This window comes from Engystomops pustulosus, chromosome 8 (genome assembly GCF_040894005.1).
Source record: "Engystomops pustulosus chromosome 8, aEngPut4.maternal, whole genome shotgun sequence".
NCBI lineage: Eukaryota > Metazoa > Chordata > Amphibia > Anura > Leptodactylidae > Engystomops > Engystomops pustulosus.
The window spans coordinates 18,434,762-18,450,243 of NC_092418.1; the positions used below are offsets into that span (position 1 = coordinate 18,434,762).

Consider the following 15,482-nt stretch of genomic DNA (forward strand, 5'->3'; position numbering starts at 1 on the left):
ATTTTGGGGGAGGGTGATCATAACTAATAATGTTAATAAATGACATATGCAAATGAGTTGAGTCACAGGGGATTTGATTAATCGTATTATTTCTGCCTCTTAAGATTGCAAAAAAGCAACAGTATCAGAATCCATCAAGGTCTACTACAGGAGCTTTATCGACAATATCAACTTCAATGTCTTGACTTCTGCTTTTCCTGGTGAAGACCTGGTAGGTTGTAGATGTAAGGTCACGTATGACTCTACTTAATGTGTAATTGTATGTAATAAGATAACACGTGATGTGTTGGTTCACAGGGATCCGCCATCGATGTTTTTACTAGCTTCCAACTGACCCAGTACATCATTACGTCCAATGCCTTCTCCAGCATTGAATCCGCTTCATCTGTTCTGCAACTGCTGGAGACCAAAAACATTACTTTCTTGCACGATTTTATTACTAACTTACCAGACTCAAACTACGATGTACAGATTTTGTCCTCCCTGTTGACCATCATACTGACAAAGGCCCAGTCTGCTCAAGACCCTCTTTGTACACCAAGTCTAAAGGCGCTCTTCCAAGGAAAATCCAGCTACATCTTTAAGGGTATCAATTACGTTATCCTTGATAATTTGGTCCTCAAGGATTGCTCAGATTATCAGATAATGTAAGTTAAACCTGAGATCTACCGTTTCCTATACTTGATCCTACTGTGAGCACCATCCTTTAACCGGTACATCTCTCCTACAGTTTCCAAGGCATTGATACTGTCTATGACGATCTACCAAGTGAAATCCAACAAGCAGTGGATGAACACAGAGAGAAATTCTTAAATATTGAATCATCCAAATCAGGTACAGATTATATATTTTTACATAATTCAGAAATTCCATTAAGATTGGAAATATTTGCCATATATGGATTAGGCCGGGTGGTGTTTGTTCCCTCTGTTATCGGTTCCAGAAAGGATGGTGCATGTAGTGATTATAGAAGGAACACTCATCTCCGAGCTAAAGTTGAATTTTGGCTTGAACGTTATTTTATTTTTGCATTTCAAAGAAGTTAAATCCCAAGCATGCTTATAATAAACCACAATTTCCTATTTCTGTAGGATCTGCCTGTACCTATGGTACTACAAGTTCACAGTGGTTGCTGCAGAACATTGGAAAATCAATCAATTACTTTTCTTATTCTCTGTTGATCACTTTCAATAAAAACTTTGATGGTGTAAGTCCTTTTTCTTAACCAAATTTTTTTTTTTCAGAATTAAAAAAAAAATGTTCTCTTTACATGAACACACCTTATGGTATATCATCATGTGGTGTATAAATAAACATATTAGGGGAGATTTATCAAGCTGCCTAAGAGTAAGAATGTGCTTAGTTGCCCATGGCAACCAATTACAGCTCAGCTTTCATTTTACTAGTGCGCATGAATATTTTAAAGGGGAGCTGTAATTGGTTGCCATAGGTACCTAATGACATTCTAAGGCCTCATTCACGCGGCCGTTGGGGGGCGTATATACGGCTGACATGTGTACGTTGGATATACATCCCCCTTAGGCTGGCAATGGGCGCACAGTGCCGTATGGAGCTGTCTGGTGCAACACACGTGCACATGTTCTATCTTTCCCTGGAATACGGTGCCATGCCCCATGTTTCTCTATGGAGTGGGGCAGGGGTGAGGGGCCCCTCCCCCCCTCCTCCCTGACGGCTATGTGTGCCCGCTGAGCTACGGTACTGTGAGCACAAGTGTGTGTGAATTTAGCCTTACTCTTAGGCAGCTCGATAAATCTCCCCCATCATTTCAAACCTATGTCTGATTCTGAACACTATACATTATGGTGCTCACGTTACATAGCAAATATACTGTGTCGTGCAGTACACTGAAGTACAGAAACTACATTAAATAACAGCTTTATGTAAAAATATTGATATAAAACCAATAATGGTCCCAAACCATATATAACACCCTCACTAGAGATGCGTTATCATCAGCTTGTATCGCCAAGTACATTAACTGCATCTCTTTTCTCTTTGCTCCCTAGTATACAAGTCTTGAGTACTTGAACCTAAACCAGACTATTGATCTTATCATACACTCCAAATTACTAACATCTGAGTCTACAGCCGATTCTGAGACACAAATGTCGGCTCTCATCACATCCTTGAAGAGCAAAGGATATAACAACTTAAAATTATTCATGATGCAATTAAGTATAGTTTTAAAGCAGGTAAGTGACTCCTCACAGGACAGCAAAACCGAAATCTTGGCTACATGAGATCACGATATTTAGTCCTCTTGAATTTCTCTCCATAATTTGGCTTTGTGTCTTCCTTCTTTACAGATCAATATCAAAGTTATTGTCAGTGTTAAGATTAGATACCAGTTCTTACAAGGTATTTGGGGAATAATGGAAGAACATTTCAGCCAGTTCACCACTAACGATTGGAACTTGTGGTATAATGAATACTTGATCACCGTCCTGCCTTCAATTACCATCAAACAACTTTCCGTACTGTCCAACAATGTGGTGGATGACTGCTCCAACATGCAAACCATGTAGGTAGCATTTCACTTGATGTTGAAAAGTTTTACGTTATTGGTTGTAATTAGTTTATGGTATTATCGGTAGAGTATAATGTAAAAAATTTGTGGATCAAAATTCCATTTTGAAGTATACAGTGGAGAGGCCATTTTTGAGCTAGGAAATAGTGAGATACAGTAGGTCCAACAAGTTCTACTTTTTTTATTTTTCGACACCAAATCTTTACCCTATACAAACTATGGTTGCGAGTTGCTTTGTAAAAGGGATACGGAGAGTTATAATCTGTAACATAATTTTATTCTTCTGCTTCCTCTTTAGTGTCGGAGGATTTGACAGTGGCTTTGGGTATATGAATGAAGACTCTAAATCTGATGTTGCCAATTGGATCATAGGATTCCTGAGGAATGACTCAAGTAGTAAGTGATCTTATGTAAATGGAGTGTCTCATCATAGTAGATAAAGTTGAAAAAAAGATATTGGTCCATCAAGTCTAAACTATTTATACATGAAGTCTCATGTATTTCACTTAAGTATCAGGCATTAGATATATGGCTGCAGATAAATCGTTGCCAATGATCAGAATAGTCCATTGACTTTAGAATTTACTGAGGTATATTCCCTCCCTCAGGGGGTAAGGGTATCTTCTACTTCATTTTCTCCATGTAGGTGTAAACATACAATTACCCCTTTGTGCAGCAGGTGTCAATTAGATTCCAAGGTCTAAGTGACCTTTGTCTAGGTTGTAAGAACTTGAAGCAGATAATTACTGAAGAGGACGATGTTCTGTTTGAATGGAACATCATTGCTCAAGCATTTATTGAACAGATGAATTACATGACATGCAAAGTTCTAGTGGGGACCATGCTACCTAAAACTTTGCTGACCCAGTCCTTTTCGAGGCCACTCTTCTTAACCTGCTGTCTAATGGTACAAAAATGACTTTGCTGACCCAGTTCTTTAACTACAGAACATTGAATGTTTTCTTCTTTCTTGCAGAATGTTTGACCAGTGGCGGTGATTCGTTGAATTTGAACTTCAAGCAGTTTAAGGTGAAGGTTTCTTATGAAGTGATCAAGGAACTGAATCCCAGCATCGTACTGGTAAGAACATCTGAAAAAGTCCTCGGTAAAATTTTTAAAAAATTGTAAACTTCTTTATCATCAAACGAAAGATCCCTTATGAAGAAAGGAAAGCTATCACTGTCACATCTTCATAGACTAGGAGTCTTTACAGTAACAGCATGGAGACGGTGGTGCTTTCTGTCACATGTTATTGTGATGCTTCTTCAATGAGCAACGTTACGAGGGAGCCTGGTGACTTTTCGTTAAAAATATAGAATTGCAATCTAAGGATGACTAACATCGGGTTGTGGATTGAAGGATGTTGATAGGAGGTTGTGTTTGTCTCTGATCTTTCAATATTGTTGCTTTTTTTTCTTTCTTCACAGATTGATTCCTTAGGTGATCTTTCCCCCAGCCAGATCGGAGAAGCAGTGGTGACTGAGCAAGGAGCACTCAGCAATGTTTCCTACATAGAAGTAGTGTTTGAAGTCCTCACAACTGGTTCAGATGCGATTGCAAATTTGGGTGCTTTCTGGGACAACTTTGTTATTCAATATGAAAAGGTAATATTTAGTAGCCATTGTGATAAGTTTATTGGATTCACATTTATGAGGGCCATTTCAGCTTTACCTGGCAATCCTTTCTCTGTTCAATACAATGATGGTAACTAGTAGCAAAAAACAAATCAGTGATGGATGTGCAAAAGATTTTGGGTGATTCTACCCTCTGATTTAGACATAGAAAAATATTACAGCAAGCACCTATATTACTATAATAGAGGGGATACAGGTGAGAATGTTGATCAACTACTGTAGTATATGCTGGGAAGTGGCAGGTTTAATGCAATTTGCCATAAAGCAAAGTTATATACATTATATAGTTGACAAAAAAAGAACATCCAAATACTACCTTTTGATAGGAAAAACGACGACAATTACTGATTCCCAAAAGGAGACGAAGGAGGTCTCTTTTCCAGGTAAGAGGAGGTTTCATCAGGTGTCACATTGGGGCCTATTTTTCTCTATTAGTTCTTTTGTATGGTATCAATATTGGAGTAACAGTGATACAAAAGAAGGCATTTCCTACTTAGACCTTTGTAAAGAAATTTTCTTTCAAGCAAGAGGGTAGCATGAAATGGCTTGTTAGTGTCCTTTGGGCAGATGAGGATCCCGTGGCGGATCCTAAAAATCTGATTACCAACATTGGTCAGTGAAGTGATGTTCATATCATAAACGTTCTTGACAGTAAAAACAATTATGAATGATATAAGGATACGTCGCAAGTATCTAGATCTTTAACAAGCCCTGCACCTTCTTGATGACAAGAAATTCTCTACATATCTCCGATCTATGCAATACAATTAGTGCAAATGTTTGATCTCACAATAACTAATGGTCACCTTATGATCAGTTATTGTTGGCAAACATGGGTTGGTGTCTTTCTTCAAAACAAAGCAATTATCCCATGGAAAGATGTCTTTGCAATTATGTAAATCAGCCTCTGAAAATCAATGCATGCATTATTTATATGGATTAATCATCCTTATGGTATAATAAGCTCTTACTGTCTAACCTGTTTGACTTGGTCCTTTGTCAATATGGGTAGCCTTACAACTAACTGGTATGCTGGGTTTCACTGGGGTTTCACTGGTAAAATATGTTTACAGAAGTATTTCAAGGCATCTAAACAATATATAAAACATCAGATATAGGCAACAAATAACCCCCTAACATCAATCTCTGCTTCTAAGCATTGGCTTAACATTTAACACAAACTTGTTCTGCATTAATTAAAACAATCTATAGTTTTTAACAAATCCCCCAAAAATGTATTAAAATGTATAAAACGAATAGATAATTAGTTGTGACATAAGAGGCGGTATATATGTTCCTCAGTGATATGCCTACTTGTTTTATGCAAACCAAAGATGTAGACATTGGCAATTCACCCGATACATGCACATACTAATGTCTCTTTGGCTTCCATATCATATCATTGATTGGAATGTTCTCAACTTTTTAGGGACGGCCATTGGTACTGTTCCTATTTCTGTCAACTGTAAATGCTATGCTTGGACTAAACAAATATTATGGACAATTAATATGCAAGAAGAGGGAAAGAGGTGTTTACCCTACAAATAACTTTTTGGGTTATTGGGCACTTTCCACAAAAGCCGTCTCACACTGGGGGAATAAATTACGACTGGCTAGTATATGTGGGGTGAGATCCACTGGTGGAGGTTTAATCTATAGTCTCGGAGTGGGGGGTAGGATGGAAATCAACACAAACTAGTAGAAACGGGGTATATACATGCTTTCCTTGCTAGAAGTGGAGAAGGCTTAGTATATCTCCCCCAATGAGTTGACAACTCTCTTACATCAGAGATCTGCAGTAAACATGTTATATGAGTAAAATTAAAAAATACACTTTAAAACTACAAAAAAAATTGCTTGCTGCTATATTTTTCTGTAACTCCATATCAGTATATTAAAGTATTTCCTAAGTTCTAACATTTATTATAATGAGAACATTGGACTAAAGTCTAAAGATAAAGAATAAAGAGGTCAAGTGTTCACTTCGTGTGAATGACTACCTATAGGCTCTTGGATGAACTGGCCACCCAAACACCTGCATTGGAAAACATGGATTTTTGGGCAAAATACTTACTGTCCTTGTACTGATGAGAAAGGATTGTCTGAGTAACTATGAAAAGCCAGAACTAATGGTAAAAAAAAAACATCCAACAATTTCCAACTCAGGTTCTTCTACTGAAATTTTTGGGGGAATTTTTGTTATCAAATAAGATTTGATAAATAGAGGCACGTGTGTTATGGTGGGTAATCCAATGCTTGATGCAAGCTGGTCAGGGGTTCTTCCGTAATGAGTTCAATTGGAAGACTAATACATACAATATAGATTCACTGAAGAGTAATAAGGCATGTTCATATATGTGTTTACACCAACTTAATAGCAAAACACTCTGTAGCGTGGAGTGCGCAGGATAGTAATGGACACATACACATACTCAAACAGGCTTGTATACTCAGACACACAAAAACTTATATACATACATACACACTCCCATTTACTCTGCACATGTGGGATTACACTTTAGCTGATCTATGCCAGAGTGTGCTATAAACCTTTTTGTGTATCTCGTGAGACCCCAGCTCTTTTCTTACACCAAATAAAATTTCTCATATCTTCAGTTTTGGGGAATAAGAAAAATCCAATGTCTCTCGAACATGTTTTTCTCTTTCATTTAGGTAGAGGAGTTCACTGAAGAGGTGAAGTACAAAATGTTGGAATTGACTGTCGATGAGATCCAACCTAAATTTACCACATTCACTGCAGTCGACTTCCAACTGTGGTTTGAGAAAAGACTGTCCATAGTAACCACTGTGATGAATAGCAAAATCCTTGCAGAATTTCCACTGAGTGCTGATTGTGACTCCTACAAGTCTTTGTAAGTTAAGCAAAAATATTTGATAATTTTCTATTTTTAGGATTTCTCCCATTCCCAAAGAATACACAGTTTTTGAATAATTGCACAACATGCATTCAACCAGAGGGCAAAAAACAATATTCCAGAGCCCTCCAAAATGGACTCATTTCTACATTTTTGTTGTTGTTTTTGTGCCCACCCCTCTTTTGGATCTATCCACTACTGCTTGTTAGCATTGATAGGACTGTTAAGTAGGGTTCCAAATCAATGAAGAAGAGGGATGTTGCCATTATGAGTAGGGTCTACATCAGACGGATGGACTGCCATGGATTCTGCGTAGTGATAGTAGAGTCAGGATTTAAGGATGAGAATTGGCCTTTAGTTATGGCTAGACCCTGGTGCCCAACAGAAAAGTCTTCCGCCTGCTGATACCAAAATTACGAATGACACATGGCATGGTTGGATGTCCTGTTACAGATCTTGTACTATACTACTGCCCTGAGATCACATAATTTTATCGACATTATGTATAGAATTTATGTTTAGAGAAATCGATACTAAAAGTAAATATTTTCCAATCATGTTACAGTGTCCATGCACTGAGTAAAACCTATGATGAAACCGTTCCAAACAGCAGGCAAGCCGTATCAGATTTCTTGATCAACTTCTTGAAAAATGGTAAATAGGTCAAACCAATTGTTTGTTTCAGAGTTACAAAAGCTACTTACCTCACCTTTGGAATTACGTCTAACATTAACATTTGCTTTTGATGTATTTCTGTCAGGCAAAAAATGCTCTGATACACAGGACAGCACCGTGAGCTATATAGAGACTTCTTTTGGAAATTACTCTGTTGATATGACATATGAAGAGCTCATCATCTACTATCCTGATTTTAACCCTGTAAGTGTATCGTTCAGTGAACTATTGTTTTACATTTTTATTATACCATCATAGAGATAAATAAGTAAATTGTTGACTATCGGTTAGTACAACCCTTACTTTTTTAAGGGACTTACAATTTTCAAATATTATTTTCTAATATTTCCTTTTCTTTTAGTATGAAGAGGGAGTCTTTAAATTGTTGACTGAAAATCAAATTGGAGACTTCATGGTAGTGGGCAATATGTATACAAGTTATGAAAACACAGTTAAAGTCGTTAACCATCTGCAAACACTTTCACTTGCGAGCGTGGATAAGACCTTTGCCCAATTTACAGCAACAGCCAAGAAGGTAGGTTTTACAACAACTTTACAGAGAAGTCTTCACCAGGACTGGATTATTCTAAGGTGGAACTATGTGTTGTGATGGTATCTGTATGGTGTGGTGGCCATGAATAATTCTAATGCAGGTATGTGCTTGCTTCCCCAGAAAAATATTGAAATCAGCGTCAATGTGGGAAGTTACATGCTTGAATTTTACTTTAAATTCTTAGAAAAAAACAACAAGATAGCATCACTTACCCATGAAGAAATCAAACAAATGTTCCAAATCCGAATTTTCATCTTGATTAAGTTTATCACCGTGCAAAATCTGCAACTTTTTGTCATCTCAGACTGTAGTACTTTGGAGGTCATGTAAGTGTTCATAATGTTATGGTTATTTTGCGGTGTCTTTTAGACTAAGTTTTACCACTAGGTTTTAGGTGTAGCTGTATTCTTCTACTTCATAATTGACCTTTCTGTCATATTATGCTTTATTCTAGAGTCTCTCAATTGGACACAGGATTCTCAAGCATGTCTGAAGGTACCAAGAAGGACATTGCAAAATGGATTCTTGGTCTTCTCCAGGGACCAACACTTAAAGGTAAAATCTTGTCATACAGAATATATTCTCTATGTCTTGTTGAAATAACCTTCACATATTAGCTACAGAAACAAATTGTTCAGAATTTTTGGGGCTATATTATTTATCTATATAAAGACTAAATGAAAAATAAAAATGAAAACATTGATGTACGGTCATTTGCTGACGGTTAAGTTGGTATCTTTCAGGATGTGCAAGCAGTACAACTACGTCAACACAGCTTGTGGAAACCATTTTCAAAAGCTTCTTTACATTGCTTACCATAAAGGAGGTGGTACAGATAAAACCCGATTTTGACGTTGTAAGTAACTCCACAATAATAATAATAATAATGATAATAATAATGATAAAATATGAATCCTACAGGAAAGCAAGCTTTGTATCTTATGGGTTTTCTCAATAATTAACTCAGGTCCTTTAGTGATCAGCTGTAATATTTAGAGGAACCTAGTTTTTCGGCAGTACCCTACAGGGGAAACTAAGAATTACACAGCTCCAAACAAGTGACAGTTAGCATTCACTAAAATGAACCTAATAAGTGGTGGCTCCTTTATATCAAAGGCCTTGTTTGTGTCTATCAATTGTTCGTGAACCTAGCTCCTTACCTCTTGTCCAGCTCGTTCCTCCTTTGACTTGTAGCCTCTGTTGGTATAAAAAAAAAATGTGAACGTTGACGTGATATCTGCAGATTTTGCATCCTGTATTTCCAAAAGAGGCCAACTGCAACGGGAAGGATCATTATAAGTTCTTTATTATATCCTAGACAACATTGATAATGTTTGATACAGTTTAATGCATATATTAGGGATATAACAATTGAGTACAGGAAGTCCCCATGTTACGTACAGGATAAGTTCCTTAGGTTTGTTCTTAAGTCGAATTTGTAATTCAAAACTGTATATTTTAACATTGTAGATCCAGTGACAATTGTAGTGTAAAATTTTTTATTCTGTAATGAGACCAAGGATTATCAATAAAGCTTCATTACAGACACTTTACAGCTGATCATTGCAGCCTGGGACTATAGTAACATCCAGAGAGGTCACCAGAGGTCACAGTGAGCAGGGGGGTCCGTCTTTAACTTGGGGTTGTCTGTAAGTCGGGTGTTCTTAAGTAGGGGACCGCTTGTAGTTATTATGGTTATAAGTGGGTACGTTAAGTAAATAAACATGCATCGGAATCTTACGGGTATCCACAACTCGATAAAAAGGAAATCAACTTAAAAAATTCTATTTCTTTTACAACCAGTTGTCGATCATCAGCAGCACCAGTGTCTCCCAGAAGGTTGAGATTGTCACCACAGGTTCAGTTTTGCAAAGTTTGAACACAACAATGACAGTTTTGTATTCGCTGTATGGATCAGACAATGTTGTATCTAGTGACGATTTGTACACATTTTTGGATGAGTTCAACGCAGCCTATGGATCGGTAATTATTTTATTCTTTACATTCAAAGGATGGTTAGAATGAGTCTTATCTAGAGAGCAATAACAAGCTTCTTTTCTTTTCTAGCTCACTGTCAAACACATGACAAGTGAAGTGAAGCAAGAAGCTATGAGCTTCCTCTTTACAAGCCTAATCTCCAATATGAACTCATTTACATCAGAGCAGATTTCACAGTTTGGGGTAAAATTCCAGTACTTCATTACGGGTATTACTGTGGAGACCATTGAAAAAATCCCACTGACCATGAACTGTGATACCTACAAATCAATGTAAGTAGCAGACCATGGATATGTTTTCAGGTGATGATCCATATAGTCTGTTATTCCGGTGTCCTCATATGACTTACTATCATATTTAATATGAACGTTAAAGAACATATTGGCGGTCATTTATCTTATCTCCGATTGTTTTGTCTACTTTTTTCTGTCTTTTTTTCCATCTGCTACTTTGCTAATTTATCAATCTCACTTTTCACTTTTTTTTCTGATCTCTTTTTGCGACATTTGCTACAAATGTCTCAAAAATGTCGCACGAATGTCTCAAGTCACTTCTTTGCAAGTATGTTTTCGTATGGAGTTTTTTTTACACCAAACAATGTTGCAAATTTTAGACAATTCGAAAAGATAAATTGGCGACATTTAGCACATCTGGAATAAAAGATGTGACTATAAACTGACTTTAACGCCCATTTCAAAAAGTCCCCAAAAAGGTGCAAAAATAAAGATAAATCACCCCCAATGTTTTGTAAACAGTAATGCCACAACCATGTGCTAGACCAGGATATGTACTACACAGAGGGTATGTAGTACTATACATTGCTAAAATAATACAGACATACACAAAGCAAATAACAGCTGTGTTCATATAGTACTAGTAATAACTAGACTGTACAATGTCATTGTCCCATGATTGCATGCACAGATGAGTAAAGGTGCTATCATTATATATCTTTCCCCTTAGCTTTTCGGCACTCAGCGGTTTCCTTAACCAGTTTTCCGAAGATATCTCCAAGGCTATTTTTAATATGATCATTAAATACCTTCAAGCTCAATATAATGGAAAATCAGGTAACCACATATCACTTTATTATAAGCTACAATAAGAAAAATTGATAGATAAATGTAATTATAATCATTTTTTCCCTGTTTCTGTAGATGTTTGTGGAAGCTTATACACCAGCAGCTTAACCTATGTCCAGAACATCTTCTTTGACTTCTTGGAATATGCAACAATCTACGAGCTGAATCTGTATTACAGTAAATTCAATGTGGTAGGTGTCTGGTCTTAAGGTACATACAGTAGCCAGAACACAGCCAACGCTTTAGGATGTAGTTTCGATTGACCAAATTGTGAACTTTATCTTCAAATTTTATTTTTCAATAGTATGACGTTGTAACCAAGTTATCCGGAAAACAACTGGGCAACCTATTAATTAACACCACTGCTATCAGTGATGAATTTAAAGCCATCCAGATCTTGGTGGAAGTTAAAAAACGGGACATTGTCGAGGTCTCTAGCTTTATGGATGAGTGTATATCTGTGACTAAAGAGGTGAGATTTTACATATGCTGTGACAAGTTATCTTCTTAGAGGTGGTCTTCTGGAGAAAAGTTGCTAATATTACATACGGTGTATGACATTTCTTCTCTAGAAAAACATCGAAACACTACCAAATGCCAACATCGAAAAGGCGATCTATACTGCTGTTTGGGACACAATATCTACGGCTGTTAAATCCGGAGGGGAATCTGTATCCTGGTTTGGCAACGCCGTACAGCTTATTATCAAGAGTGTTTCTCCCACCGATATTGCTGAACTCGAATTCAGCGATTGTGACTCTCAAAAAACCATGTACGTTTTTGTCACTGTTTTTGTCTGTGCGTTAAGTATGTTCAGCTCTCGAGAAAATTCCACGAAGACTTGTTTCTGCTTATCAATCCTAACAATGTTCGTTCTTCATCACGTAGTGTTGGAAGTTACGGAAAATCCTTTAATAAATTGGATGATGAACAAAAGAAAGCAGTGTATGGAGGAATTAAAAAGTTTAACATGGACATAAAAAATACCAAAGGTATGTTTTTTGGTAACTTTTGGTACCTAATTTTTTTGGGTTAACTTTCCATTGGACTTCATTTTCCTTTGGGATCAATAGGGATCATTTATCTTAGTATTTTCTCTCTCTTTTTTTTGCTTATATTTGCAAAGTTTTTGCCTAAATTAGCGACTTTTTCAATTGCCCAGCAAAATAAGCTGCGTGAGAATTTTTCCGGATATATTTTTAAAATACAGATGTGGATGTATGAAAAAGTTGCAATTTTGGTGCAAATAAATTCCAGTACCGATCGGGTGCGGAAAAAGTTTAGAAAGGGTTGCAGAAGAGTTTGCAAATTTTGTGAGACTTTTGTGGGACTTTTTTTTTACAAAATGTCTCAAAACCTCACATACTCAGGTGCCTTATAGATAAACCTCTAAGATAAATCAAACAAGTCCAAATTAAATATAAATGTCCTGAAAAAATGTCCTGACTAAAGATAAATGTCCTGCAAAAATGTCCTGACTAAAGATAAATGACCCCCAATGGCTTTGATTGGAGATCACCAATATCTAGATCTCCAACAGCAAAATTGCTCTACATTTTTCTGTAGGTCATCGACATCTATAGGTTGGAGTCCACTCAGTGGGGGACAAGTATCTTAATTTCTGTTAGTTTTATTAGTCAAATTTTTGCGACTTTTTTCATTTTTTTTACGATTTTTCACTGCGCCTTTTGCTGTCGTTTTTGGTCTTTGGTTTTTTGTTCCGTGTGACTTTTCACTTATGTAGGAAGTATTTTTTTTCATGGACCCTGTTTTAACACGTAAATTGGAATTATTTCACATGTTTTACTTGTTTGCAATTTTGCACTTAAACCTGTTGGGCATTGAAAGTTTGGGCTGTTTTTTAAAAAAAAAAATCATAAATTTTTGCATTCACATTTTATTTAAATGTATTGGTTACTTCTAATGGTGTGGTCATATGTGGTGTTACAACCTGCATTTTCACATGCATCACAAACCGTTCAGAATAGCAGATTTGCCTAATTACATTTATATCAACACAGCGTTTACAAAACGCATGCATTAGCGCAATGTTAACTAGAGTCCTTAAAAATGCAACCACAACCTCAAGTCTAAAATTTACATTAGTGTCCACTCCTATATATAACCCCCTCACATGGCTTGTGACCATGCGGATTTGAGACATTTTCAACAAAAAGTCTCAGCAAAAAAAGTTGCACCTGCCAGGACAGGAAAAACTAAACATAGATCACAAGAAAAAGGCAGGGTCATACATAAAAAAGGAGCAAAAATTGACCTTCCAAAAGTCTTTATACGGCAAAGATAAAAAACTAAGATAAATGTCCCCCATTAAGTCCAATTCACCCACAAAGAAGGCAAACTTAGCCATAATTTAGTAGCATACAGTTTTAACCAATGCTGTACAAAATGGGTTTATATTTGGAACTAGGTTAAACCTCACGCATTTCTTTCATTACCTTTTCTAGGATCCGCTTGTGGGACAGAATCGGGAAGCAGCAGTGATTGGTTAAAAGAATATGTTGGCGCTTTTGTTGAATTGGGTAAAGTTAAAGAATTCGAGGAGGCCAATGACAACTTTAATACGGTAAAGACCTATTTATTTCATGCATAAAACACTTCTTTAAAGATGAAAAAAAAGGTGAAACTACAATAGATATTTTTTATTTTTTTTTCTCTTTAGTCTGCGTCCCTTGGTGCATTAACTGGAACGCAAGTTGCAACCTACGCTATTGAATCAGGAGCACTGAAAAGTAAAGAGGAAGTTATTCACATCTATGAAAATATTGATACAACACAAAAATGCAAGGACTTTTTGGTACAATTAAATGAAGCAGCTCCGGTAAGTTTTCTAGAAAACAAATGAATCGATCAATGATGCTGAAAATCTGTTCAGGGCATTAATGATTAAAAATTAAAAATGATTTAAAAATTTTAAAAAAATTATAGATATAAATATAGAAACTTGGTTATATTTTTCTGAATAGGTTATATTTTACCATTACAATTTAGAGGATATGTTTATATTGGACATTTTTTGTTATCATGTTTGCAGGATGTCTCACCACTTGGATAATATGAAAGTAAGGGGGGTCATTTATCTTTTTTTCTCTTTTAGTTTTTTCTTTCTTTTTTTGGCGCTTTGCAATTTTTGTGCCATTTTGGGTCCATTTTGAAAAGTCCGCATTTGTTTTTTGTCAGTAAGACACATTTATCTTCTATTCCAGATGTGCTAAATGATAGTTATCATTTCAAATTGTCTAAAATTAGCAAATTGTTTGCCACAAAAAAAGGAAAACTTAGAAAATAGAAAGAAGTGGCTTGAGACATTTGTGCGACGTTTTTGAGACATTTGTAACAAATGCCTCAACAAGAGATCTGAAAAAAAATACTTTTTACACAAGGAAAAATTACCAAAAATGATCAATAAATTACCAATTTACCAAAAAATTTAATTACCAAAATAAAATTTAAATAAATTACCGAAAAAATTACCAATGAATTACCAAAGAAGCAGATGGAAAAAAGACCAGACAAAACAAAAAGAGATAAGATAAATGATCCCCTAAGTGTTTAGTTTTGGCCTCCTCAGTGAATGTAAATCCTTACATGGTGTCCGTTGAAAACAGTGGACTGTCCATGTATAATTTTTACAGTCGGTTGGTTATGATGGACTAACCTTGTGAGATTCTGGAATGATCCATTTAAGAAAAGACAGTCCCATTATATTTTATTGATTATTTGCTCACTCATTTTATTGCAGAACGATCTCAAAACTAGCCCATACGTGGATATAATTGTATCAAGTACATTTGAAATAATCTCTAGTGAACTGAAGACTTTTACACAAGAAAACTGGACTGTATGGACCCAGGACATCCTGGCCAACGTACTCTTTGCTGTCAAGGCAAAGGAACTAGATCTCCTTCCCATACCCTTTACCTGTGAATCATACCATGAAGTGTAAGTAAATATATTAATGATGATGATGATTATGAAATATTGAGATCAACATCCTATAATGTAAGATATTGACCAAATGGATCCAGCTTAAAATTAACTTTGGAAAAACAGTCAACTTAAGACACCAAATAACTGACTGACCCTTATATGCAAATG

At 36.1% G+C, this 15,482-nt stretch overlaps 1 protein-coding gene across 2 annotated transcripts in view; it reads left to right on the forward strand.

The window, feature by feature from the left end:
- LOC140074786 (uncharacterized) overlaps positions 1-15,482 on the forward strand; it is a 41,925-nt gene that overhangs the window by 13,614 nt on the left and 12,829 nt on the right. Inside the window, exons 11-37 of one of the 2 annotated variants that reach the window (XM_072119957.1) lie at positions 105-211; positions 298-647; positions 731-834; positions 1,092-1,207; positions 2,028-2,213; positions 2,328-2,542; positions 2,847-2,944; positions 3,525-3,628; positions 3,976-4,152; positions 4,509-4,565; positions 6,856-7,055; positions 7,624-7,712; positions 7,819-7,937; positions 8,095-8,268; positions 8,407-8,612; positions 8,741-8,841; positions 9,030-9,142; positions 10,090-10,269; positions 10,354-10,556; positions 11,248-11,354; positions 11,442-11,557; positions 11,671-11,838; positions 11,939-12,138; positions 12,255-12,358; positions 13,832-13,950; positions 14,047-14,205; positions 15,127-15,326. In XM_072119957.1, the coding sequence (XP_071976058.1) occupies positions 105-211; positions 298-647; positions 731-834; positions 1,092-1,207; positions 2,028-2,213; positions 2,328-2,542; positions 2,847-2,944; positions 3,525-3,628; positions 3,976-4,152; positions 4,509-4,565; positions 6,856-7,055; positions 7,624-7,712; positions 7,819-7,937; positions 8,095-8,268; positions 8,407-8,612; positions 8,741-8,841; positions 9,030-9,142; positions 10,090-10,269; positions 10,354-10,556; positions 11,248-11,354; positions 11,442-11,557; positions 11,671-11,838; positions 11,939-12,138; positions 12,255-12,358; positions 13,832-13,950; positions 14,047-14,205; positions 15,127-15,326 (4,072 nt within the window). The remainder of the gene's footprint in view (positions 1-104; positions 212-297; positions 648-730; positions 835-1,091; positions 1,208-2,027; positions 2,214-2,327; positions 2,543-2,846; positions 2,945-3,524; positions 3,629-3,975; positions 4,153-4,508; positions 4,566-6,855; positions 7,056-7,623; positions 7,713-7,818; positions 7,938-8,094; positions 8,269-8,406; positions 8,613-8,740; positions 8,842-9,029; positions 9,143-10,089; positions 10,270-10,353; positions 10,557-11,247; positions 11,355-11,441; positions 11,558-11,670; positions 11,839-11,938; positions 12,139-12,254; positions 12,359-13,831; positions 13,951-14,046; positions 14,206-15,126; positions 15,327-15,482) is intronic. The other variant, XM_072119958.1, reaches the window with a different exon arrangement.